This window comes from Vulpes vulpes, chromosome 15, assembly GCF_048418805.1.
Source record: "Vulpes vulpes isolate BD-2025 chromosome 15, VulVul3, whole genome shotgun sequence".
Lineage (NCBI taxonomy): Eukaryota > Metazoa > Chordata > Mammalia > Carnivora > Canidae > Vulpes > Vulpes vulpes.
The window spans coordinates 54779133-54804211 of NC_132794.1; the positions used below are offsets into that span (position 1 = coordinate 54779133).

Genomic DNA, 25079 nt, shown 5'->3' on the forward strand with positions numbered 1-25079 from the left:
GTGTAAGCAAGAGCATGAGCAGGGTGGGAGAGAGAGAGAGACAGAATCACTGAGTCAACTCCCTAATGAGCACAAAGCTGGATCCCAGGACTCTGAGACCATGACCTTAGCCAAATCCAAGAGTTGGTCACTTAACCAACTGAGCCACCCAGGCACCCCAACAGGAAAGATTTCTTAAAGGGAACATACAAAGCACTAACCACAAAGAATGATAAATTTGACTAAAGTTAAAAAAAAAAACTTCCATTCATCAAAAGACAAAAGGTTAAAAAGTGAGAGATATTTACAATACATATAACCATCAAAGAATTCATATGTGGAACAGATATTTATAAAAGAAAAAAACTTCTAAAAATCAACAGAACGCATGTACACACAAAGTCACTTAAAAATTGAAGAGGGACATGAACAAGTCACACACATACACTGACAGACACACACACCCCACACCCAAAAGCCAATAAACAGTTTTTTCAATGGAGCTCGATCTCATTAATATAGGACAATAGAAATTAAAACCACAATAAAATATCACTACACATTATATGGCTTAAAGTAAAAAAACTTAAAATATCAAGTATTAACAAAGAGAGCAACCAAGACTTTCATACACTTCTCATGTAAATTGGAACAACCACTATGGAAAAGAGTTTCCAATACCTGTTAAAGTGAAACACATATACCACAAGCAATTTTACTTCTATGTATATACCCAACAGGAATGTATGCACATTATACTAGGAAGTAACATAAAGAATCTATGGTTAGTAGGATGGCAAATAAACTAGACTATTCATATAAATAAAGCACACATATACATATTTATATATCTAAGTGAATGAGCTACAGTTATATGCCACACCATGAGTTTCACAACAAAATGTTAAGTGGAAAAAAATCTAAAGAACATCTATATCTATGAAAAACACACAGGATTAGCATTAATGCTTAATGGAGAATGACTGAATGCTTCCCCATGAGATGAAGAGCAAAACAAGAGTATCAGTTTTTACCACTTCTATTCAACATTTTACTAGAGATTCTAGCTAAAGCAATTAGTTAAGAAAAATAAAAGGCATTCAGATTGGAAAGAAAGACATAAAATGATCTCTATTTTCAGATGATATGATCCTATACCAAAAAAAAAAAAATCCTAAGCAGTCCACTAAAAAACTATTTGAACTAAATTAACAAGTTCAGCAACGTATCAGGATACAAGATCAATATATAAAATTAAATGTTATCTCTATACACTAGGAATTCACCACCTCAAAATAAAATTAAGAAAACAATCCAGCAAAAAAGAATAGCCAAGAGAATAACTAGGAGTAAATTTAACAAAAGAAGTATAAGACTCTAATACACTGAAAACCACAAAAATACAAAATACATTAGTATATGGAAAGAGATGAAAGACCTAAGTAATTGGAAAGACATCCTGTGTTCATGAATCAGAACCCAATATTGCTAAGATTACAATACTCCCCTAAACTTATCTACAGACTATATGCAACACCAAACAAAATCCCAGCTGGTTTCTTTGTAGAAACTGATAAACTAATCCTAAAATTTATTAGGAAATGCAAGAGATCCAGAATAGCCTAAGCAATCTTGAAAAAGACAAAGTTGAAAGATTCATACTTTCTAATTTCAAAACTTATTACACCAACAAGACAGTATGGTACTGGCATAAGGACATACAGGTCAATGGGATAGAAGTGAGAGCCTAGAAATAAACCCTCCATTTAGAGTCAACTGATTTTTCACAAGGATGTCAAAACAATTTTGGTACTGGGTCAATTAGATATCACATGCAAAAGAATGAAGTTCTACATCATATCATATAGTAAAAATTAATTCAAAATGAATCCAAGATCTAATGTAAGAGATGAAACTCTTGGAGAAGAAAACATAGGTATAAATCTTCAGGATCTGGGATTAGAGAGTGGTTTCTTAGATAATCAAAAGCACAAGCAACTAAACAAAAAATATGTTGTTTGACTTCATAAAATTAAAGACTGTGCTTCAAAGGATGCTATCAAGAAAGTGAAAAGACAACCAACAGGAGAAAATTCTTGCAAATCATATATCTGACACAAGATTTGTATTTGGAATATATAAAGAACTCTCAAAACCAAAAAAAAAAGGACAACCCAATGTTAAAATGGGCAAAAGATTTGAAGAGGTCTCTCCAAAGAAGACATACAAATGGTCAAAAAACACAGCAAAAGATGTTCAACATCATTAGCCATCAAATAAAAACTATATCATTGGCAAATCAAAGCCAAATAGCAAGTGGTGGCAAGGATATAAAAAAACTGGAACCCTCATATATCGCTGGTGGGAACATAAAATGATACAGCCACTTTGGAAAACACCATGACCATTTTTCAAAATGCTAAACACAGAATTACATCACTCTGCAATTCCACTCCCAGATATACAGTTGACCCTTGCTTGAATAATATAAGTTTGAACTGCACAGATCCACTTATACATGGAATTTTTTTTTTTTTTTTTAATGTATGATAGTCACAGAGAGAGAGAGGGAGACGCAGAGACACAGGCAGAGGGAGAAGCAGGCTCCATGCACCGGAAGCCCGATGTGGGATTCAATCCCGGGTCTCCAGGATTGCGCCCTGGGCCAAAGGCAGGTGCTAAACCGCTGCGCCACCCAGGGATCCCGGAATTTTTTTTTATACAGAAGTTTCGTAAATGTATTTTCTCATCCTTATGACTGTCTTAACATTTTCTTTTCTTTAGCTTACTTTAAGGTAAGAATAAAATATATTAATACACATAACATACAAAATACATGTGTTTTTTTTTTTTTTTTACAAAATACATGTTAATCAACAGTTTATGTTATTGGTAAGGTTTCTGATCAACAGTAGACAGTTAAGTTTTTGGAAAGTCAAAAGTCATATGCAGATTCTCAATTGCACAGCAGGTCAGTGCCCCTAATCCTGTGCACTGATCAAGGGTCAACTGTCTATCTAAGAGAAATGAAAACATATATCCACACAAATCTGTGTACAAATGTTCCCAGTAACATTATTCATAATAGCCTAAGTAGAAATAACCCAAATAAATGTCCAATCAGCTGATGCATGATTAAGTCAAATGTGATATATACTCACACAACGGAATATTATTTGGCTACAAAACAGAATAAAGCACTGATAACACACTGCAACGTGAATGAACTCTGAAAGCATTATGCTAAATGAAAGAAGCCAGCTACAAAACACCACATACTATACAATTCCATTCATGTGAAGTATACCGAATAGGCAAATCCATAGATAGAAGGCAGATTAGTGATTCCCTGGAGCTGTCAGGACAAGAAGGGGTAATGAAGGATGTAGGTAAAGCGTTTCTTTTTGGGGAAACATTCCCAAAACGTTTATTGAAATGTTCTAAATTAGGTTATGGTACTGGGTGCACAACTCTCAATATAGTAGACATCACTGAACTGTACACTTCAAATGGGTAAATTTTATGGTATTTTAAATACATCTCAGTAAAATTATAGAAGAAAAAGAGCATCTAATGTATGAGTTACCCTTTGTATAAAGGCAAACCTAATCTATAGTGTTTAGGTATGATTAGGTCTTACAAGATAACAGAAAACAATTGCTACAGCATTTAGGATAGTCATTAACTTCAAGGTTATGATTAGGAAGAGACATATGTACAGCTGCTGGCGTTTATTTCTGGGGGGTGGTTTCATGGGCATTCACTTTAAAAATCAGTGTTTACGCTATACACTTAGGGTTTCATGCACTTGTCTCAATTTTAAAAGGTTTTTTTTTTTTTTAAAAGGTTTTAAAAGTAAAACAAAACTATAAAAATTACTAGAAAAATCCCATCAAGAAATCATACAGCTAGAGAGTGATGGATCTAACTGCATAAAAATTTTAAACAGGAAAACTCTCAGTATCCAGCTAGGATACACAGAAATAGATACTGCCACATGATGTGGGTAATAAATTACAGAGCTGCTTGGTAGCATGTATCAAAAACCTCAAATATGTGCACACCTCCTAGCGAGGATATTAACTCACATCCTAAGGAAATAAAGATGTGAATGAAGACTTGACTACAAAGATGCTTATGATAAAATAATATTGTATTACTTATCATAAAAAATTAAACAGTGCATTACTATAGTTCCTTCATCTACAAATCCATCTCTAAATATATACAATATTTATTGACATCTTGAGACTTCAGAATATACTAAGTTAAAAAAACACATTAAAACAATACATTCAAAAAAAATTTAAAAAAAATAAAACAATACATTCATTATTATTTTATCTTTTAGAAATACACAAAATAGATAATATGGAAATTATACATCAAAATGTTAAAGTGGTTTTCTTCATGGCAGGTAAAGTGAGGTAATGTTGCCTTTAATTTTCTTCTATTTTCTTAATCTGTATTTTCTAATTTTTCCATAATAAAGGAAAAAGTTACTTTTGACAAGAAGTAGTTGATAGTATGTACTCTTAATATGTGATGAAAATGGCACCTCATCTCTGTGAGATGCCACAAAACCCATGAGAAAAACATCCATCAAATTCCAAGAGGGGCTTCCTACAGAATACTTGACCAGTATTTCTCAAAACTTCAGTGTCATCAGAAATAAGGAAAGTTAAGAGAAACCTAAGGAAACATGATTCCAAAATGCAATGGGGGTATCCTGGATGCAATCCTGGAACAGAAAAAAGGACATCAGGCAAAAACTGAGGACATCTAAATAAATTATGGACATTAGTCAATAACAAATGTGTCAATATTAGTTCATTAATAGTAACAAAAGCATCATGCTGGTATAAGATGTTAACAGAGGAAAATGGGTGCAGAGTATAGGGAAATTGTACTAGTTTTTCTGATAATCAAAACTGTTCTAAAAACCTAAAAGGTAGTTCTAAGAAATAAATAATAGTATCTTAGTTTAATTTTTACTGTTCTTCAGTTTCAGAGGATTCCAAATGAAATGTTATACACACACACACACAGAGTGACAGAGGGGAAAGGAGAAAGAATGAACAAAATATTCAGGGTTTTTAGATGTTACATTATCAAAGGAGTTCCTTGTAATACACTACATATTTATCAATATACACAACATCTGTATAGGTAATAGATATGGTGTAAGTATGTCTATATAGATTTCATCTACTTAAACCACTTCTATTTATACAGAAATATAAGATAAAAATATAATTCACAGAAAATAATTATATAAGAAATATAAAATATATTACAATGCATCTTCCTGTGCTGTAAGATGCGGTGAACTTTTAACAGAATGCTTACTTTGCTCAGTTAACAAATTAGGCATCCCTAATTTCTTTTCTTACTGAATGCTGACCACTGAAATAGCACATCATGTACTCCTAGAGAAAGCCAAGTTAGAGAGTGGGGAAAGTGCTTGCTAAAATAATTTTCTCTTCTTTCCCAAAAGGGAAAAAGTCAGCAGTGGTGACCAGTCCTGCTGAGCCCCGTGGAAGTCAGTTCCCCTAAGTCCAAATAAACTGTAGTCCCTTATGAAGCCTGCTGAGAAGACCAAAGGGAAAAGGCATTCCACTTGTTAAATGTTTATTATTTGAGCTTCGCAGCCAACTATAATACGGGAGAGGGGAAGCTGTCTGCAAGCTGCATGCAGATTTAGCTACTCAAATTCCATGAATGTGAAATAGAACACTGAGGCTAAACCCTTCAAATTTACTAGGCAGTAGCTTAAGGGAGGTGGTAGTTGAGAATAAAAGCTTGGAGCCGCTAATATTTGGGTCAGTGATTTGAAAGCAGCTCAAGTCAACAAAGAACTAAAATTCTCGACACTGGGAAAACTGTGGCTTCCTCTTGTTGTAAGAATCACAATCCAGCAGAGAAAAGGTACAAATCTCTTCTCTCCTATATCTCCTCACTTTGATCTACGAATAAATATTTTTACTTTTTCCTCAAAGCCGAATATCTATTAAACTGCTGGTGGGTGGGATGGCTAAAAGCTAACTTTTCTTTTTTTCACTAACCTGTGATTCAGAGACTTCTAGCTAAATCTCAATGACCACTCATTCTGTGCTTAGTTATTCTCCACTTTCCCAGCTACATGTGGTAGAAGTCCTTTTACTATGTCAGTGATGTGATATGTCTCAGGTTGGATATTTATAGGACTGTGTTTTATATTACTGTAGGATTTTGGCTATGAGTACTAACTAAATACAAAGGGAAGAAGCAGAATACATTTTAGAAGTTATCGTGATGAAGTTAGTCTACCTGAAAAGGTAAAACATATAGACACACACACATATATATAATTTTTATATAACATATATATGTATTATTTTCCAAATTCCCTGGTTAATTATAGCTCAAAGTAAAATAATAACTAGAGAAAAATCTTTTTTGAGATGAACTAAATCTTTAACCCTCTAAAATAGAAGACATAAGGAAGAATGAAGTTGAAATTAAAAAGGTTTGTCATGTAACTACAAACCAACAGATTTACATGACAATAAAGTTTTGGGCTCAAGTATTGGTTCTGCTAATGGTCTCTCTTTATAGGCAAAAAGAGTTCAGATCTTTGAGAACTAGTTTTCCCAACCCGAAAATGAAAATAGAGATCTGATGTTTCTCCAAGGTTGAAATGAAGATCAAAAACTTTTTACAAAGTATATGTTGAATTAAAAAAGAATTAATATGAAAAATGAATGCTATATTTTAGCCAATCATCTACTAAATAATAATATTAATAGCTATCAATGACTAAATGTCTAGTATGTGCGGGGTGCCTGGGTGGCTCTTGATTTTGGCTCTGGTCATGATCTCAGGGTCCTGGAACCCAGCTTTGTGTTGGTCTCTGTCTTAGTGGAGAGTCTGCTTGAGATTCTCTCTCTCTCTCTCTCCTTCACCCCATACTCTACCACTCACAGGTGCATACTCTAATAAATAAATATTTTTTTAAATGCCTAATATGTGCAAGAACATATTATATGGGGCCCTTTATGCCTTAATCCTCATTTAACCTCCAAGAGACATCTATAATCTACTTAACAGAAAAAAACTTGATGCAAAAACAGGCTCAGAAAAGCCAAGAAATTTGCCCAGGATCACAAAGCCAGTGATAAATGGCAAAACTACAAATCAAAACAAAATCTGGATGTAAAGACCATGCTCCTTCCACTAGCCATTTAGAACTAATCTGGCATTCAGAGGAAACGAGGCATTCACAGTAGTAAATTTTCCAGATAACTAACTGGAAACTTTTATGTAAATCTACCTAAAAACTATAATACATACAACCTTTTTTTGCTTTAATTAACCAAAGGGGAAGGCTTTCTTCAATAACAGGATCATGACTGTGGGCATTTTGAGGGAGATCACAGCTATAGTTCTGTAGCTCTCTCCTTGCTAAGTCTGGGCTATCTGACCAAAACATTGGTATTACCTCTCCTAACCCGCTGCCCCAGCTACTCTGCAGTCAGGAACTCAGATAACTCATGAGATACAAACACAAATCTAAGTCAGTAAGAGCCTGAAGGTGCTAGTTGTGCTATTGGCATCCTAGTTGTGCACATATGCTAGTTGTGCTATTGGCATCCTAGCTTCCTTCTGGATTGTATCTGTAATCTGTTGATGAGAGTCCCTAAAGATTGACCCTCCAGATAAATGGAGCCTTATTAAACCGAATTAACATCTTGTTTCACAGGATTACCAGATCACTTTATATTTCAATTTTCTGAATGTCATCTTACTATTTTGAAAATGAAATCACAGGATTAAAATACTTAACTTCTAAAATCTATTATAGAGCAAACCCTTCAGGAGATTCATATACGTAAACATAACAGGTAGTAAACACTCTCATGGAACAAAAATGATGGTACCCAGTCTGAAACTATACACTTGCTGGTGCAAGTGTGACATTTGTATGTATTCAAGAAAGGCTCTCCTTAGCTTAAATGCAATCTCTGCCAAATATCCATCTTTCATCCTTTTTCCACACCAGCAGAAGGAATGACTGGATAGATGCCTCTTTGTATATCCAGGATAATGTGTAGCACACAGCATTTAGCTGCTCACAAGTATGCCTCCCTTTCCTTGCCCACACACATGTGAACTCCCTAGAGGGAGAGTTTCATCCTCATCTTTTGTCCTCTACTCCCAGAGCCTTGCATAGCACCTTCCAGACCACAAGTGCTTCAAAAATATACATCCTGTCCTTCATTCATCTCTTAAGTGTTTAACAATACCAAAATGTGTTCCCTCTCCCACCACCCCATCCTTTTCCCCTCTGTTCCTTTCATGAGATTGCTAAAGCATCTGTGTCAAACAGTGGTATAAAAGACAGAATCCATATTTTAAAAGTAAGATCACAGTCAAGATCCTAGGGAAAATTAACGCTTATTTTTTCACATGCCATTGATAAATGCCTTCCACACACAGTTCAAATAAAAATAATACATCCTTACCTCAATAATAAAAGATACATAACCTCAGTCATAGAATTTACTCTGTATATTTTAACTTTAATCATTTTTTACCTTATTGAAATTGACATGTCTATTGGTACTGAAGATAGTTCAATATCAATAGTTGAGGTTTCTGTTCATTTTTATTTCACACATTTACACCTCATTAGAAATAACTAAGGCATACTGTCCCACATTCAAGAATCCCTAGTCAGCTCTCATTTCATGCCTGGTGCCACTCATTTACATGTCTCTTCAGTACTATTAATGAGACTTTTCTATAGTAAACTATTTGCTTAATACCTCTTCACTTTGGATTTTTTCCAGTTGACTTTCTTAATACCCAAATCCACATATGATTCAGTGAGTTCTATATTTAATTCTCCTTCTGAGTCACTTGGAAGTATTCCTAATTTTGCGGCAGATTCATAGAGAGAAATTTCATCTTTCAGTTCTGTTAATTCTTCCTAAAACACAAAATTGTTGACAATTATTTTCCTACATGAAGGAATCAGTCATTTATCTATGCTTCAAAATTCATTTTAATGATCAACAGAAAGCAGAAAGGCTTCTTCACATACATTAAATAACAACTTTAAAATGATGCTGCTACGAACATGGGTGTATAATTAAAATATCTATATAACTTTAGAAAGGCTAGCACATATCAGGTTTTCCAGAAAACTGAATGAACCAAGGAATAAATGAATGAGAAAGCAAACATAAGGAGCTTCTCTCATCCCTCCCTTACTTTTTGTCCTCCATAAAAAGTGTCCCTTGAGCTGACAAACTGATGGCAGCACTTTTTGGCTTCCTGGAGGATAGAGTAGACTGGTTTGCCAAGAACGTGTTGTACTTTAGTCTGCCGGTGAGAAAAGGCAAAATATGTCTTTCCAACAGAGGTAATACTGGAACTCTTCCTCCAGTGGAAAATGTAAGAAGGCTGGAGGAGGATGTGAGAGAATTGCAGCTAAACTGCAGGTCTCCCACACCTGTAGATATACTTATCTCTGGGATATACCCATAAATGAAAGGACATGCCACATGGAGGTAACAGACAGGCAGACTGATGGGGGGTGGGGGTGTGGACAGGTGGTGGACAGGCCCTGGCTCTGCAGTCAAGACAGACCTGGGCTTGACTACCTAACTGTGTGGGTGAGACTGTGAACAACTCTCATTGCCTGGTCTGGAGATGGGCCAACCACCTCTTTTATAGAGAAATCCAAGGTTTAGAAAAGTGATGTAAGCACTGCCTAATTCAGTTACCCACAGAGTCTCTTCCAGGTGGCAACACTCACTTGCAAAGCCTTGTTCATGTTTTCACTCATAGCGTGTGCTTTTTGTGCTTGCTGCAGCTGGAACCGTAGCTGAGCCACCTCCTGTACTGAGCCTACGGAGGGGGGGAAATCATAGAACACACCAAAAGTAAAGGGACAAAGTACCTATGATGTACAGAAGACTACAGAAGGTGGAGTTCTGCATTATCACCTTTTCATTACTTTCCTAGGAGCTCGAAGGTATAACCAGTGGGACCCAGAAAGCATGGGTCCAGACACTTCCAAGATGTGTCCACACACTTAGTATGGCTCTTCATATGTCCTTGGGAGGTTGAAGACTTGGACTACTGTGATCGTGCTATGAATCAAATCAGCCACGTCTACAGACCTTAATACCAAGAGTCCTTTAATAGGAGCATAATGTTCCAACTCATAGAAAGCCAAAGCAAAAATTCTTTGGAACCCATTTCTACCCTCTAATAAGAAAACTACATCTTGCTGCCTTTAGCTTCTTTCGAAATGCTTTTATTTCCACCACCCCCACCTCCACATGTGAAAAAAGCATATTCGGGCAATGCTTTGGAAACTTCGGTAACCTAATGTTTTAAATGTACTAGGGGAAGGCTCCCATGTAAAAGGGACTTTATTGGGCTTCCTCAAAAGAAAAAAGAGCATCTGGGAAATGGTTAAGCAAAGCAATGATGGCATATTATGCAACTAAAGAAAATCATATTTTCAAAGCCTTTAGTGGCAAGGAAAAAAGGCTCACTAAATAATGCCATGTGAAACATGAGGATACTAAAATGGGAGAGGGGGCCAAACAGTGTATGAGCCAAATTCTGCCCCCACCAAAAACATATGCACACTCATATTCTGACAGTCTTTGAAATCTTTCAACTTTTGAGTAAGCTGCTCTTATATACATTGTGCCAACAGTCTGAATTGGCTTTATATGCCATTGTGTGACTTTCGTATGTCAGCTAATGAATAACCATTGAGCTATTTTCACAGCAGGAGCTACTCACCAGCAAACAGGGAAGTTTTATCTGTAGGGCAGTTTGCATAAATGTGATTATTTTATTGCCTTTTACTCTAATGTCATTCTATAAAAACAAGAAACAAAAGGACTGCTGAAACTAAGGACAAAAAGTGTATGTCTCAAACTTAATACCATGAAAACCATATGAGAAATCATAAGCGGGATGCCTGGGTGGCTCAGCAGTTGAGCATCTGCCTTTGGCTCAGGGCTTGATCCTGGAGTCCCGGGATCGAGTCCCACATCGTGGTCCTTGCCTGCTTCTCCCTCTACCTGTGTCTCTGTCTGTCTCTCTCTGTGTCTCTCATCAATAAATACATAAGATCTTTAAAAAAAAAAAAAAAAAGAAAAGAAAAGAAATCATGACAAAAATATAACTCCCTAGCTTCAACTGACCAGATAAGTGTGAAAGGGGAAAAAAAATTTAAAGAAGTTTCACAAAATGGTAGAAATGCAGGATCAGTTTGAGTCTAAAAAGTGGGATTTCATAATCATTTTTACTTCCCAGGGAGAGAATATGCCTTAAAACATATTTTATTGTTCAATTTTTGCACATTCGGCCTCAGTATGTTTTCAAAAAATGCGCTATGTACAGAAGCAGGGAATTGCCTACAGTGTGGGTAGGTAATTTTGCTTGAAGGAAATACATTCAAACATTAACAATAGTTCTGTGTAGTAGGATCATTGGTTATTTTTATTTGCCGTTATCTTTATTTGCCACTTTGTACTTGCTTGTGTTCTCTAAATTATCTAATGAAAATACACCATACCTTTATGCATATACAGTTAACAATGTTAAAAAAATTGTCACTAGTGAACTTTTCTGGATTTTTATAATTCGTGGATCCTATGTTCTCTCTGCTCATCATACTAGCTTCGTGGGATGACAAGAGCCAATCTTGGACACCCACCTGAGTGCAAAAGGTTGGCACACTGTTTCTGACTCTCCTCCAGACTTCTCGTCAATCTGTTAATGATCTCAGTCTTTTCTAATTTGGTTGCTTCTTGATTCCTTTCCAGTTCTTTCACTTGATCTTTCAAATGACAACAGATATCTTCCTAAGGAGAAAAAGTATCCAAGAAGTCACTTTCATGATCAGTTATTAAACACTAAGCTAACAAATATGATACATAGATCAAACATAAAATCACTACAGAGCAGCATCACCTCTTTGACAAGGTTAAGTGCACAGGACTGGGAGTTAGAATAAACTTTAATGATCTTGGGTGAGTCATCAACTTCTCCATCTGTTTTTTCTTTTGTAATTATGTTAATAAAGATTAAATCCAGTAATTTCTAAAGTCCTTTCTGTTCTACAATCACAACTCACTGATATTCTAAAATTAGATTCTATTCAAGCCAAAGAAAATGTATTATAATTCAATTTACATTTTACACTGTCACTATAAGGGTACGTATATATATTTAGGCAGACCACTTTGAACCATGCAATCTGTATCCTAAGACAGCAAGGATACAGATAAACACATGGAAACTCACTCTATTCTGAAGAGCCAAAAGCTCATTCTACTGAGCAGCCAAAAATAATCTCTCCCTCTTCTGAACTTCTTTTATACTTAATCTGTTTCTCTTATATTTTTCTTTCTACCTTTTACGTATTTTTCTTAATAAAATCTCCTTGAAGGTACCTATGCAGTATCTTACACACAGTGAGTGCTACAAAAACAAACAAAAAAACCTTTAAAAATAAATGACAAAGAAAACCAGACAGGATAAATGTGTATGTGTGTTTGTGTGTGTGCACCCATTCATTCATGTGTGTAACTATATGGAGATATATAGAAAACATGGAGCATGCATACAATATATTCAAATTTCTTTAAAAAGAAAAATGCATTTGGGAGTAATAAGCCATGGGAGTCCCATGCCTAGGTAGTAGAAATCACCACTTCTCATTCAAAAAAGACTATGTAGGCTGGATTCCACACAAAAAATAGAGCATGAGATAGGCAGAAGTAAATTAAAGGAACTGGTTGAAGTTACCTGAAAAAGCCTGAAGAAAGTAAATAGTAAGAAGAATATCAAGAAAGAGATTTGAAGCAGAGAAGGCAATTGGGGCCTGATCCGTAGGATAATCTAAAGCTTAATACTGCCCTAAGGACAGTACCACAAGGTACACCTTATAAGGATAATGACAGCATCATTAAGCAGGGAAAAGAGACTCTGAAGTCTCTTGTTTTAGTTTGCAAATCCATGTGAATTTTGCATACTATTTCATAATGTAGTCATGTCTGCTTTAAATTTTTTCTACCAAATTTCTGAGCAAAGTGAAACTTCTGGAAACTGCTCCATGTTTATTCAACAGTGCAAACCTCTTGGCACACTGCTGCTGATTCCCAGGCCAGCTTGAAAAGCATGGTTCTGAAGCGCCAAAATAACATGGCAAACACAAGAATGGGCTAACATTAATGACAGTGTGAATGTGTGTGAGAGAAGGGGTGGGGAGGCCATAATACCTTTTATAAATAAGAGACTAAGAGCTGACAAAAAGAAAGTTCAAGAAAAGGGAGATATGAAAAACATACTATAAAGAGAAGGCTGACTGTGGCAATAACTTGACTAAATGCAACAATCAACTGAACCACATTTCTTCCTGTTGACAAGTTCAGGGGAAACCAATTACACTCATAATAAACCTATGCGGTCTCTCTTTTTTTTTTTTTTTTTTTTTAATTTATTCAGAGAGAGAGAGAGAGAGGCAGAGTCACAGGCAGAGGGAGAAGCAGGCTCCATGCAGGGAGCCCGACGTGGGACTCGATCCCGGGTCTCCAGGATCACACCCCGGGCTGCAGGAGGCGCTAAACCACTGCGCCACCGGGGCTGCCCCCTGTGCAGTTTCAATATCAAAAAACAAAATGAGTGGTTCCTTCTTTTCTATGAGTAGCTTGAGTGAGAACATTTAGTTCAAGAGGGTTAAAGGCAGACATCTATCTTTAAGACTGAATGAGAAGGGTGGTGATAGAATAGCTGAATCTTTGGGAGCAAATAGAGCTCAACAAGATTTCTAGTGCACAGAAAAATGAGGATTAGGCCACACAGAGGTCTGTGGGAATTTCTCAGCCAAGAGAAAGTGTTTCACTGGAGCCTTTAAATCTAACACTAAAAGAAAGTTAGAAAGTAGACCAGGCAAAAGTCATGACATAGAAACCAAAGTTCACAACTTTACCTAAAGCTGTAGATTTCAAGACCAGAATGAAGAAAGATTCTTTACCATCAAAGAGATAATCGGAGATCTAAGCCTGACATTCAGAGATCTCAGAACACGACATGTCCATGAATGGGAGACAGAAGGCAGGAGAGCCCAGGAGAGGGTTTGCTATCAGAGAGTCTGTCACAGAAGGAACACAGAGCTCCAAGAAGTTTTGGTTGAGTATAATAATATGATTAGTTTACAATTATAGTCCTTTCCCACCAAGAACAAGCTGTTCATAAAGCAGTGATTTTTAACCTTTTGCAAGAACCTCTTGCACGGAGAACCTCCTGCATGAACTTCTTGGGAAATCTGAGCACGTTTGTGGGTCTTCTCAAAAAACAAAACGAAAAACACATATATGGACGTGTAAAAGAAAATCATACCCACAATTTGAGAGGATCTATCAAAGCCTTGGCATCTAATCATAAACTGCCTTAGGGGATGCCAGGTTAAAAGTGTATAACTAGCACAACGTGCTCCATGTAAACATTGACTCTGTTAGCACGGTACGCATATAGTGCATAGCACATAGGGACACAGCTATATGTAACTATGTGAAAGCTGCTCAGAACCTTCCTCAGAAACTGGCAAACTTATTTAAGTTCATTTACTAAATTATCCAGTTATTTGTACCTTGCTCCTATTTTCAAAGAGTTGTTTTACTTGTCTGGGTGATGTGCTGAATGGAACATAGGAAAAGGTTTATCTGAAAGGGAAATATTTTATAGCTCTTCAATAACTTTTATAAATAGAAAAAAGGACAAGGGACAAAATGTAGAATGTATGTATGGTTACCAGTTAGTTAAGAAATCAACCCGCTCTATTTAGAACACACTCATATACTTTTCTGATTAAAGGCAGGGATCTCCCATCTCCTGGTTGATCTTTACAGCACCTCTCTAATCAGAAATCTCAATATGTATTCTGAGATAATATGGATTGTCCTTTTATTAAAAATACTGCTGAGCCAAATGATTCCAAATTGACAACACAAAAGAAATAACCTCAGAAACATCCCCAAAACGAGAAACTATAAGCACTGTGGAATCATCACTTTGCAAAACAGTTATGCAATTATATCCACAGGCTAGTATCAGTGCTATGGTCTGCTTAAAAAAATAAAATAAAAACAGTCACAGAATGTAACAGTGGAAAAGATCTTAATCACACTTTCAATTTATGGTTCAGGTATCTGAAGCCCAGTCAGCATAGAATCAAGACTTGGTTCTGTGTTCTAGTCCAGGGTCCTTCTATTAAAGTGGGGGTCAGGGGAGTGGTAAGAACAGAGAATAGAGTGAGCACAGGGGTTGAACACAGCAAGAATTTCTTCCAGCCCTTCTGTGTAACCAAAGTCAGCAGAGAATGGCACTCTATCCTCAACCCTGCATGGAAAAGCCACCAGATTCCACCCCTCTTGTCATCCAAGAAGGCCCACTATCCAAGTCCAACTAACTTTAATGCTACTACACAAACACAGCCAAGATAAATAAAACTATATCTCAAATGCCATTTGCTTAAATACTAAAGATTTTTTCAATAATTTGGCATAGCCCTTGTCCTTCCCCACATATTCTTCACACCAATCAAAATCACAATATTCCTATTAAAAAAAGCTATTTAGGAAAATAAATTTAATAAAAAGTCATATAAATACATATAAAAATAAAATAAGACAGTATACATTTATTACTGGCAATAATTCAGTACTTGTGTCCTTATGTACATAATCTTCTGTACTTCTACCTAAAACACGGAAAAATTTAGGCAGGTGCATAAATAAGAAATAACCCAAATCAGGATGAATTTTAAGTGCACTGGGATTTGCCATACCCTCCCATCTTATTTTTCTGCTCTTCTTCTCTCAGGTTAATTCTGAAATTACATGAAGAAAAGTACACTCTGAAATTTTATTCATTCAAGTGATTACCTGGGGTTTGGAACACAAGCAAACCCACCAACTGACTCACCCACATCTTACATTTTGTTCCCTTTGGGGCAAAAATAATACACAGAGATGCTCAAGTTACAAATCTCAGTGATTTTAGGTCAGACTTTCTTCCCTTTTTTTTTTTTTTTTACAGTATTCTCAAAAATTAACTCCCAAGAACCACTTCTAGAATTGTCTAGAATTTACTCACAGGTTAATTACTCAAGAAAGGCTTTCAATAACTTGTGTCCCAGGATACCTCTCAAATTCAGACCAGCTCCCAGAACATTCACTCTTTTCAGTATCAATTTACTCCAGGGCAATAAGAACAATATGTATAAATACTCTACAAATAAAGGACTAGTAATATGAGAATTGAGAAAGTACTGACCAGTCCTCTAAGAGAATTTCCAAAATTAAGCCTTCAGGGCATATTAATAGATTGAAAATATTTGGCTCTTAAGTTTTACTCACAAACACCTACTGCAAGCATCCAAAATTTCCATATTATGAACCCCACAAAATATCAGTTGCAAAAAATAACCAGCTTTACTGGTTTAGAACAGTTGTTCATGTGAAATCATCCTAACCTGCTCCTTAAGTGCAGTAACTGTAGCATCCAATTTCCTTTGTAAGGACAACACTTGCTCTTCATGCTTCTTCGTGAGGCCCATAACAACACTCTCATGTTGCTCTCTAGAACGCTGAAGTGATTCAGAATGATGGAGGTCCAGCAGCTGCTGTTTCAGGCTCTCAAGAGCCATTTCAGTTGTCCTGGACTTCTTAATCATCTAGTTAGATACACACAAGATAGCCATGTTTAAAGTATTTTGACTCTGTACTCTCCTTATGGACTTTAACTCTAAAAATCAACCATCCTTTAAGAAAAACAGACAAGGAAGGGTCTCCCTATGGTGGCTCTAGTTCCTTAAGACTTCCCCTAGCTGGAACCCACCAGGCCCATGGTTGCTGGAAACATTATTCTCTGAGAAAAAAAGTCTGTAGTTATCTGAGGAGAGTGATAGAGGATTTTGCTTTGCATGATGGCAGTATGGGTACCAGAAAAGGAATCTGCAGCTACTGTCCTGGCCCCAGTGCTGTTTGCATTGCTCTGAGCCCAGGAGGGGTGGGGATGCAATCCAACTGTTAAAAAAATCCAACTCAGAGAAAAATGACAACTGTTTCCTGAAAGACTAATGAAAATTGTCAATGATCACTTGCTAAAAACAAAGTTTTGAAAACTGTATCTATACAGTTGTTGAAAAATAATGCAGTACTAGGCTAAATAATGGCTCCCAAAAGAGGTCCATAAACCCTATGAATATATTATGTTACATGGCAAGGGAAAAGTAAGGCCATAAACCAAATTAAAATTGTTAATCAGAAAACCTTAAAATAAAAATGATTATCCTGGATAATCTGGGTGGGCCCAATGTATCCAGAAAAGTCCTTAAATGAGGCAAACTGAGGCAGGAAATTCAGAACCAGTGACTTCTGGCTCTGAAGATGAAAATGGGCCATAAGCTAAGAAATGCCAGTGGCCGCTAGCAGCTGGAAAAGGCAAGGAAATGGATTCTTCCCTAGAGTCTCCAAAAAGCAGTATAGCCCTGCTGACACCTTGAATTTTGCCCATGTCAGACTTCTGACTTCTGAACTGTAAGATAATAAGCATTGTTTCAAGCCATTAAGTTCATGTTAATGATAGAAAATCAGTACACTTTGTGATTCTGTTTTACTTATATTTTCATTTATTTTTTTCTTAAGATTTTATTTATTTATGAGAGCAAGAGAGAGAGAGGCAAAGAGGGAGAAGGGGGAGGCAAAGAGGGAGAAGGAGAAGTAGACTCCTTGCTGAGCAGGGAGCCTCACAACAGGGTTCTATCCCAAGACCTGACCCGGGGATCATGACTTGAGCCAAAGGCAGCCACTTAACCAACTGAGCTACCCAACCATCCACTTATGTTTTCATTTATGCTTTATTTCTTATACACACAATTTCTAACTTATAAAAAGATTAAAAAGTTATAACCTTTTACTATATAAAAGTAATTCAACTTTTTTATAAGAGCTATCAGTTTTCAAAAAGCTAAAAATGTTAATAGTCTCTATCACACACAAAAATTAAAATTTCAAATGAGGCCTATTCTTCATTTCTATTCCAGAGATTGACTATTTCAATATTGTTTTAAGTGCTTAGGACATTTATTCATTTGTTCAATCAATAATGTGAATACTTTGTACCAAGCAGGTTCTAAGCACTTAAGGACATGATGACAAGATAGGCAAGGTCCAAACTCACTACTTTCTGGTGGGAAGAGACAATCAATAACAAGTAAACAAATGAGATTGTTTCAGATAGTTTTAAAATAGAATAATAGGATATGGCATGATGAAGGAGAGTAGGAATATGGAGCTATGGGCTACTTTAGAGATAAAGTGACTTGTTTGGGGGGACACTGGAAGGATAAGGAACCAGATGATACAGCATTGTTCAAATTCTTTCACAAAACCATCCTCAGAATTAGCCACAAATCTCATCCAAAACCTAACTCACAATTTTATAGTCACTTCAATTTTAACCACCACCCTCCTCCAAAATGTTATTACTCTCATGAGTCACCCCCACCCCCACCCAGCTTGGCTACTAATGTCTTGGGACCATTTCCAATCATTATATGGCTATCTATCTCATTAACCAAAGAACATACCACCGCTTTATCTGTTTTTAAGATTTTATTTTGAAGTAATCTCTACACCCAACTTGGGGCTCAAACCCACAACCCCCAGACCAAGAGTCACACGCTCCACTGACTGAACCGCCCAGGTGCCCCTGTGCCACCACTTTAAAGGTAAGTCTGTTGGGGTCAGGAAATTTAGGTGCTGCTGTTTTGTCAATAACTGGCTTTGTAACCTTGGGCAAGTAATTTGGCCTCTCCAAAACTTGATTAACTCATCGATAAAATCATAAACACAATGCTTCACTAATCAAAATCCCAGTAAGATTTCTTACAAACATGAAAAGTTGATATGCAAAATCTAGTAAAGAAAATGTGACAAAGAGCTACAAAATTTTTTAAGAATACTAACAGTAGCCCTTGTTTATCACATTTCAAAACAAACCATAAAACTATAATCATGATAGTATCAGAGTAGGAATAGAGATATATATGTGATAGAAGGCAGGGAAGACTTAGAAAAGAAACCCCTTGAGCAAGGGGTGTTAATCAACTAGCAGTGTGCTGTGGAAAGGACCTTCCAGAGAGAAGAGACAGCATATACAAGTACATAAAAACAACACACCCACTACAGAGTTTGAGGAGAATAAGGGAAGACGTAGGCAAGGATCAGATGGCCATTTCAGTGCCATACCTCATCCCATAAGCAAAGCAGGGTCAGGCTTTAAGCAGGGGAAAAACAATCAGTATTTCAAAAAGACCAACCATAAGAGAGAATTTGGAGAAGGGGTAAAAGACCAGAGACTTTTACCCTGCACCTGAGCGGCTCAGTCAGTAAAATGTCCAACTCTCAATTTTAGCTCAGGTCATGATCTCAGGGTCATGAGATCAAACCCCAAGCTGGTCTCTGCACTGGGCGTGTAGCCTGTTTAAGATTCTTTCCCTCTCTCCCACCCTCACTCCTACTCCCCCAAAAGAGACTAGAGACTATCACAAATGACTGGGTGAATGCAAGCACCATCCCTCCGAGGTAAGGGAAACAAAAGCAGACTTATGGTAGAAAATGATATAAACTGTAAAGTTCTGCTACATTTAGTCCCACATTACCAAAAGTTAAGTAACCATTTCATTAAAATAAACAACCTTTTACCACAAATAATCATGATAAAATATTTACCTGTTCTTCGTTCACTTTTAATGCTTGTATTTGAGTCTCCAGTGCTTTTATTTGTGCTTCAAGCTGTATTTCTCTTTCTTTTCCATTCTGAAAGAGTTTCTGTGATTCTCGAAGGCTGAGGGTCAAACCATCCTTTTCATCTAGAACATTAAAAATGTTTATATAAATAATAAATTCCTGTACAGGGATCCCAATTGTCACAATCTCTATCAAGTATCAGATACAAATGTTCAGTTCAATTCAGATAGTAAACTTGAGCTGATTTAGAGAAAACCAGGAAAAGTTCCAAAAAAGAATGCACGAGTGACACCAAAAAAAAATTGAGAGAACCAGAACCACTTCCTTCAAAAATCTTACTGTATTTTTTGGGGGACCACAAGATTTCCTAACAATGATTTCAGCATTTGTTTACTTGAGAAGCAACATGGATGTGACAAATCTCTACTAACCAAAGAAAGACTCTGAGAACTATTTGTTTTTTATACACAATGCAATGAACTTTTAAATTCACCTAATCTTAAATTCTTCCCACATACTTTACTGTAACAGTTTACAAGTTCTTCTCTCAAAATAAATTCTAAAAATATTACAGAAAGAGACCTTTTCACTATCAATTAAGTTTGAAACAAGTTAGAGTTCAGTCACAAAATTATTCTATAAATGAAAAGTCCAGCACTGACCAAAACTACAGAAAGCGTGAAGAGTAAGCAATTTTCATTTGAACTTGTGTTTATTCTATGTGCTTTCCCAGTAATGGCTCCATTTTTCTCCTTGACACACCCAAAGGAGTTCAGGATCACTAACTCTTACTTGGATTAAAATCTTATGTTAATTTGTAGGCTTAGAAAATGTATTACAAGCTAAACACAAGTCTCTGGGAATTGGAATACTTCATCCAAGGTAAACTGTACAAGGAAGCAACAACTTATTAGGATAGAATGCTATCAGCATAGTTAAATAATGTTCACTGATTCTAACAGCCTATAGAAGAGAAAGGGAGAAAACGAGGACCTCGAAATAGAATGTTCTGGTGAAAAGTAATCCCAAGGCAAGGTGTCAAAAGTCCAGGGTTTTTGTTTCATGTTGACTGACTCATTACTGAGCTCTCTGACCAAGTACATCAACTCTCTAAGCTTCATATTTAAAATGAGGCTATTAGAAAAAGATATCTAGTTCTAGTGTACCTCATAAATGATAGCACCCAACAGGTGTCATCTTACCTTTGATTATTAGAAGCTGGTGATTCAGATATCTAATTTGATGCTCACTTTCACTTAACTTTTCAACTAAATTGTCTAGTTGTCTCTCTTTTGCTTTGTTAAGAACCTGAAGTTGGATAATCTGCATATTTTCTGCAGAATCTGCATTAAAATTAAAGATAATTTATTAGATAAATGTAAATTTGTGGATACAACTCATTATCATGAAATCAATTCAATGGATTGTGACTAGCATTAAAAAGAAGAATATATCAGAGTGCATCATGTAGTATGAAAAACGATTATTTTGTGAAACTTTTTAGTTATATATACTTATTTACATAAATAATATTATGAGACCTCATCACAATGTAAAAAATGTACTTCTTACTGTGGTCACTGTTAGAAAAGTTTAAGTCGTCACTGGTCTAGAGTGTAACCCTGAGTCACTACTATTTTGGCTGAAGATTAGCATATACCAATTACAGTGGAACAGCATTCAGTGTGCTCATAAAACTGAAAAAAAAAATCAGCTTCTATAAAGCCATTTTTAAAGAACATTTCTGGACATTCTTCTCGAAATATTTTATTTTAAACAGGAGTGGGAATTATAGTGCATTTACATTTATGCTAGCACATAACTGCTACATTACCAAATGAATGAATAGATTAATAAAGAATTTTTGAGGTCTTCTTTCAGACATGAATAAAGTCATTTTAAGAACCATTTAAAAATGACTGGAGATTAAAAGAGAAAAAATATTGTGTAGAAGAATAGTGCCTCAACAACAAAATGACAAATATTTTCTTAATTTTCTACTAGAACAATGCTTCTACTTGCTAACAAGCAAAACAATCATTTTTTTTAACAATCTTCATTTTTTAAAAAAGAGATATGGTTAAGACCAAAAGAAACCCTTAGAGACTGAAAATTTTGTTACAAATCAACTTAGAATAGGGCTAGCCCAGGAATGAGCAGCCTATAGGCTACACCACTCCCCAAAGTCATTTTTTTAAACTACTGTAGCTAAAAAGCTGTAATCACTAAATTCAGCACTATCATGCCATGAAGTTATTTAATTAATTTCCAAATGTCAAATTTAGGCAAATGTGTAACTTACTTAACCAAAAGATAAATCAACTTGATAAAATTCAGACTGTTAGAGTGACAAGGTTATATACAAAGAAAGACCAGAAATACAAATGCAACTAACACAATGAAACTGAAAGAGCAAATACCAAGATGTGAGGCCACTGATGTGATGCTTATTTACTCAGTCTAAAACCAGTTATGCCACACAGGCTGGACTTCCTCATCTCATTCCATAAAACCTCTAAACAAAGAGAGGTGACCTCATATTTGCTCTTGATTCCTTTGGGGGAAGTGAGGTCTCGCCTCCCCCTATAACTACCCCACAGCCCACGTGTATGATGGAAGCAGTACTCTGAAGTTATAGCATGAAGTCCAGTTTACTTGGTGTAGCCCAGGAAACCCAGAAAAGTCAATGACTTTTCCCCTGCCTCTTAAATGTGAAACAAACAAAAGTCTTGCTGCCACACTCTAGAGTCACACTGGCTCTTCAAAATGCACAACAACTAAGCTATTTCACATGCCAGAAAGTGTAACAATAAAAGTTAAATGTATGAAACACTTCATAGGTCAGTCACAGCATAAGTTCTAGCTTTTGGTTTTGGATGTGTCCTCACCTTAAAACTCTAGTAACACTTTTCTCATTCTCATATTTATATATGCACTATATAAAGGGAATTTTTTTTTTTTTTGGAAATGCCACATGACTAAATTTGAGAAAAAGCTAGTTTAAATTCTGAATATTAAATACTTTATATCAGAGTTGCCCAATTATTACACTAAAAGTCTAAAAATAAAAAAAAACTTAAGATAATGGCTGACTTACTAAATTACATATCTACATAGTAATGAAAAATCCAAGATTGAAGGGAAAATTCTATTTCACTATCCAAATTAGACTTCAGTAAGAAAAACATGAATCTAATGAAAAATCTTAACCAATTAGAACTGAAATATATCGTTGAGAAGAACATTATTAATGTTTTATTTTTTTTATATTAATGATTTATTATGGTAAGTTTCAGATAGATAAGGTAGAGAGAAGAGCACAATGAACCCCATGGACCCATCTCCCAGATTCAATAATTATGAACCTATGGCCAGTCTTGCTTTATCTATATCTCCACCCAACATTTCTTCCAGCAACATATTATTTAAAGTAAATCCAAGACTTCAATCAGTTTACTCATAAATACTTCAGGATCTCTAACAATAAGGGAACTTAAAAAAAAGAAAATCAACCACAATTCCATTATCATACTTTGAGAAAAAATAACAACTATTGAGTATGTCCAGTGTTCAAAACTCTCCATTTCTGTTATTAAGAAATAAATATAAACTTGATACATACTTCCATTAGCTTCTAAAAATTGTTGTTGCAGGCTTTCAAATGTGTCACTTCCTGCTATCTCCTGGGCTGGTGAGTCATTATTCTGGGCAGAAGACTGATAAGGTTTGTACGTCACTTTATATGGTTCCAAAGCTTGACAACTGGGACCTTGTGATGTAACAAATTGCTATCAAAAGATAATAAATGAAATTGACAATCAGGATTTGGCCTTTTCTTTGAAAATGATCTAAATTAGACACCTCAATTTTGTTATGAAATTTAATTGTGGTACAATCACAAACTTTATACATATAATCTTTGCTTAAAAATGTATCGCTTAGAGTTATTTAACTCTCTTAATTAAAAGTCTATAATATATATAATTTTATGTACCTTAATTGTACTTCTGAGCATACAATGGGGCCAATTCCATAAATAACACTCAAGAATTCCAAAGATTGTATATAAATATTTAAGAATGATTTAGTTGATGCCAACATCTTTGGAACATAAAAATGTATGTATTAAATAACAAGAATATGTGGTACAAGGCCTCATATGTAATAAATATTCAGTAACATTTGTGGAATAATTAACATTCCACAGAGTTAGAAGAGAAAATGACCACCTTAAAAGGATCAAAAAGTCATCCTGTCATTGGGTGACACAGAATAGCTGTTGGCAAAAAGAGAAAAGCTATTGGCAAAATCAATGTCACTCAGACTAAGAAGCAGCCACCTATATCCTAAAATCTTATAAACTCTCCCAGGGTAAGAAATTTAAAAAGTGTTTCTTTCCTTAACATTCATCCTATCTACTGCTGTTATCATCACAAAACAAGTATCAGCTTAAAAGTAGTCAACCTAGGGCAGCCCTGGTGGCTCAGCGGTTTAGCACCTGACTTCAGCCCAGGGCGTGATCCTGGAGACTCGGGATCGAGTCCCACGTCAGGCTCCCTGCATGGAACCTGCTTCTCCCTCTGCCTGTGTCTCTGCCTCTCTCTCTCTCTCTCTCTCTCTCTCTCTCTCTGTGTGTGTGTGTGTGTGTGTGTGTGTGTCCCTCATGAATAAATAATAAAATATTTTTTAAAAAAAGTAGTCAACCTAAAATTTGTCATAAAGGTGATAAGCTAGACAAATCAAGATAATAACTAAACAGTGTCATCTACATAGATTTACCACTTTAAAACTATATCAAGAGACCTGAATGTGGGGATCCTGGGGTGGCTCAGTGGTTTAGCGCCTGCCTTCGGCCCAGGGCGTGATCCTGGAGACCCGGGATCGAGTCCCACATCAGGCTCCCTGCATGGAGCCTGCTTCTCCCTCTGCCTGTGTCTCTGCCTGCCTCTCGCGCGCGCTCTCTCTGTCTTTCATAAATTCATAAATGAATAAATTTAAAAAAAAATCTTAAAAAAAAAAAAAAAGGAGACCTGAATGTAGCTTCTCACTGAAGCTTGGTGAAATGGTAGAAGCCAGAAGCAGCAGCAAGTGAGGATGGTTATTCTCTGGTAAACTTAACTTTTGCCATTTAACTGTTTCTATAAAGCCTCTCTTTAAAAACTCTAACTTAAGATCATGATTTCATTAGATTGTAAACAGAAAATAGCATGACTAATTTAATTTTTTTTTTTATTATTTATTTATGATAGTCACAGAGAGAGAGAGAGAGAG

At 35.9% G+C, this 25079-nt stretch overlaps 1 protein-coding gene across 7 annotated transcripts in view; it reads right to left on the reverse strand.

Annotated features, from left to right (window-relative positions):
* Positions 1 to 25079, reverse strand: part of CEP152 (centrosomal protein 152) — an 88107-nt gene that overhangs the window by 47538 nt on the left and 15490 nt on the right. For 4 of the 7 annotated variants that reach the window (XM_072738476.1, XM_025998673.2, XM_072738474.1 and 1 more), the window contains exons 6-12: positions 23431 to 23596; positions 21011 to 21151; positions 19791 to 19930; positions 16529 to 16729; positions 11708 to 11855; positions 9782 to 9873; positions 8787 to 8950 (exon numbers count right to left, since the gene is read on the reverse strand). In XM_072738476.1, coding sequence (XP_072594577.1) covers positions 8787 to 8950; positions 9782 to 9873; positions 11708 to 11855; positions 16529 to 16729; positions 19791 to 19930; positions 21011 to 21151; positions 23431 to 23596 — 1052 coding nt within the window. The remainder of the gene's footprint in view (positions 1 to 8786; positions 8951 to 9781; positions 9874 to 11707; positions 11856 to 16528; positions 16730 to 19790; positions 19931 to 21010; positions 21152 to 23430; positions 23597 to 25079) is intronic. The other 3 variants (XM_072738478.1, XM_072738475.1, XM_072738479.1) reach the window with 1 other exon arrangement.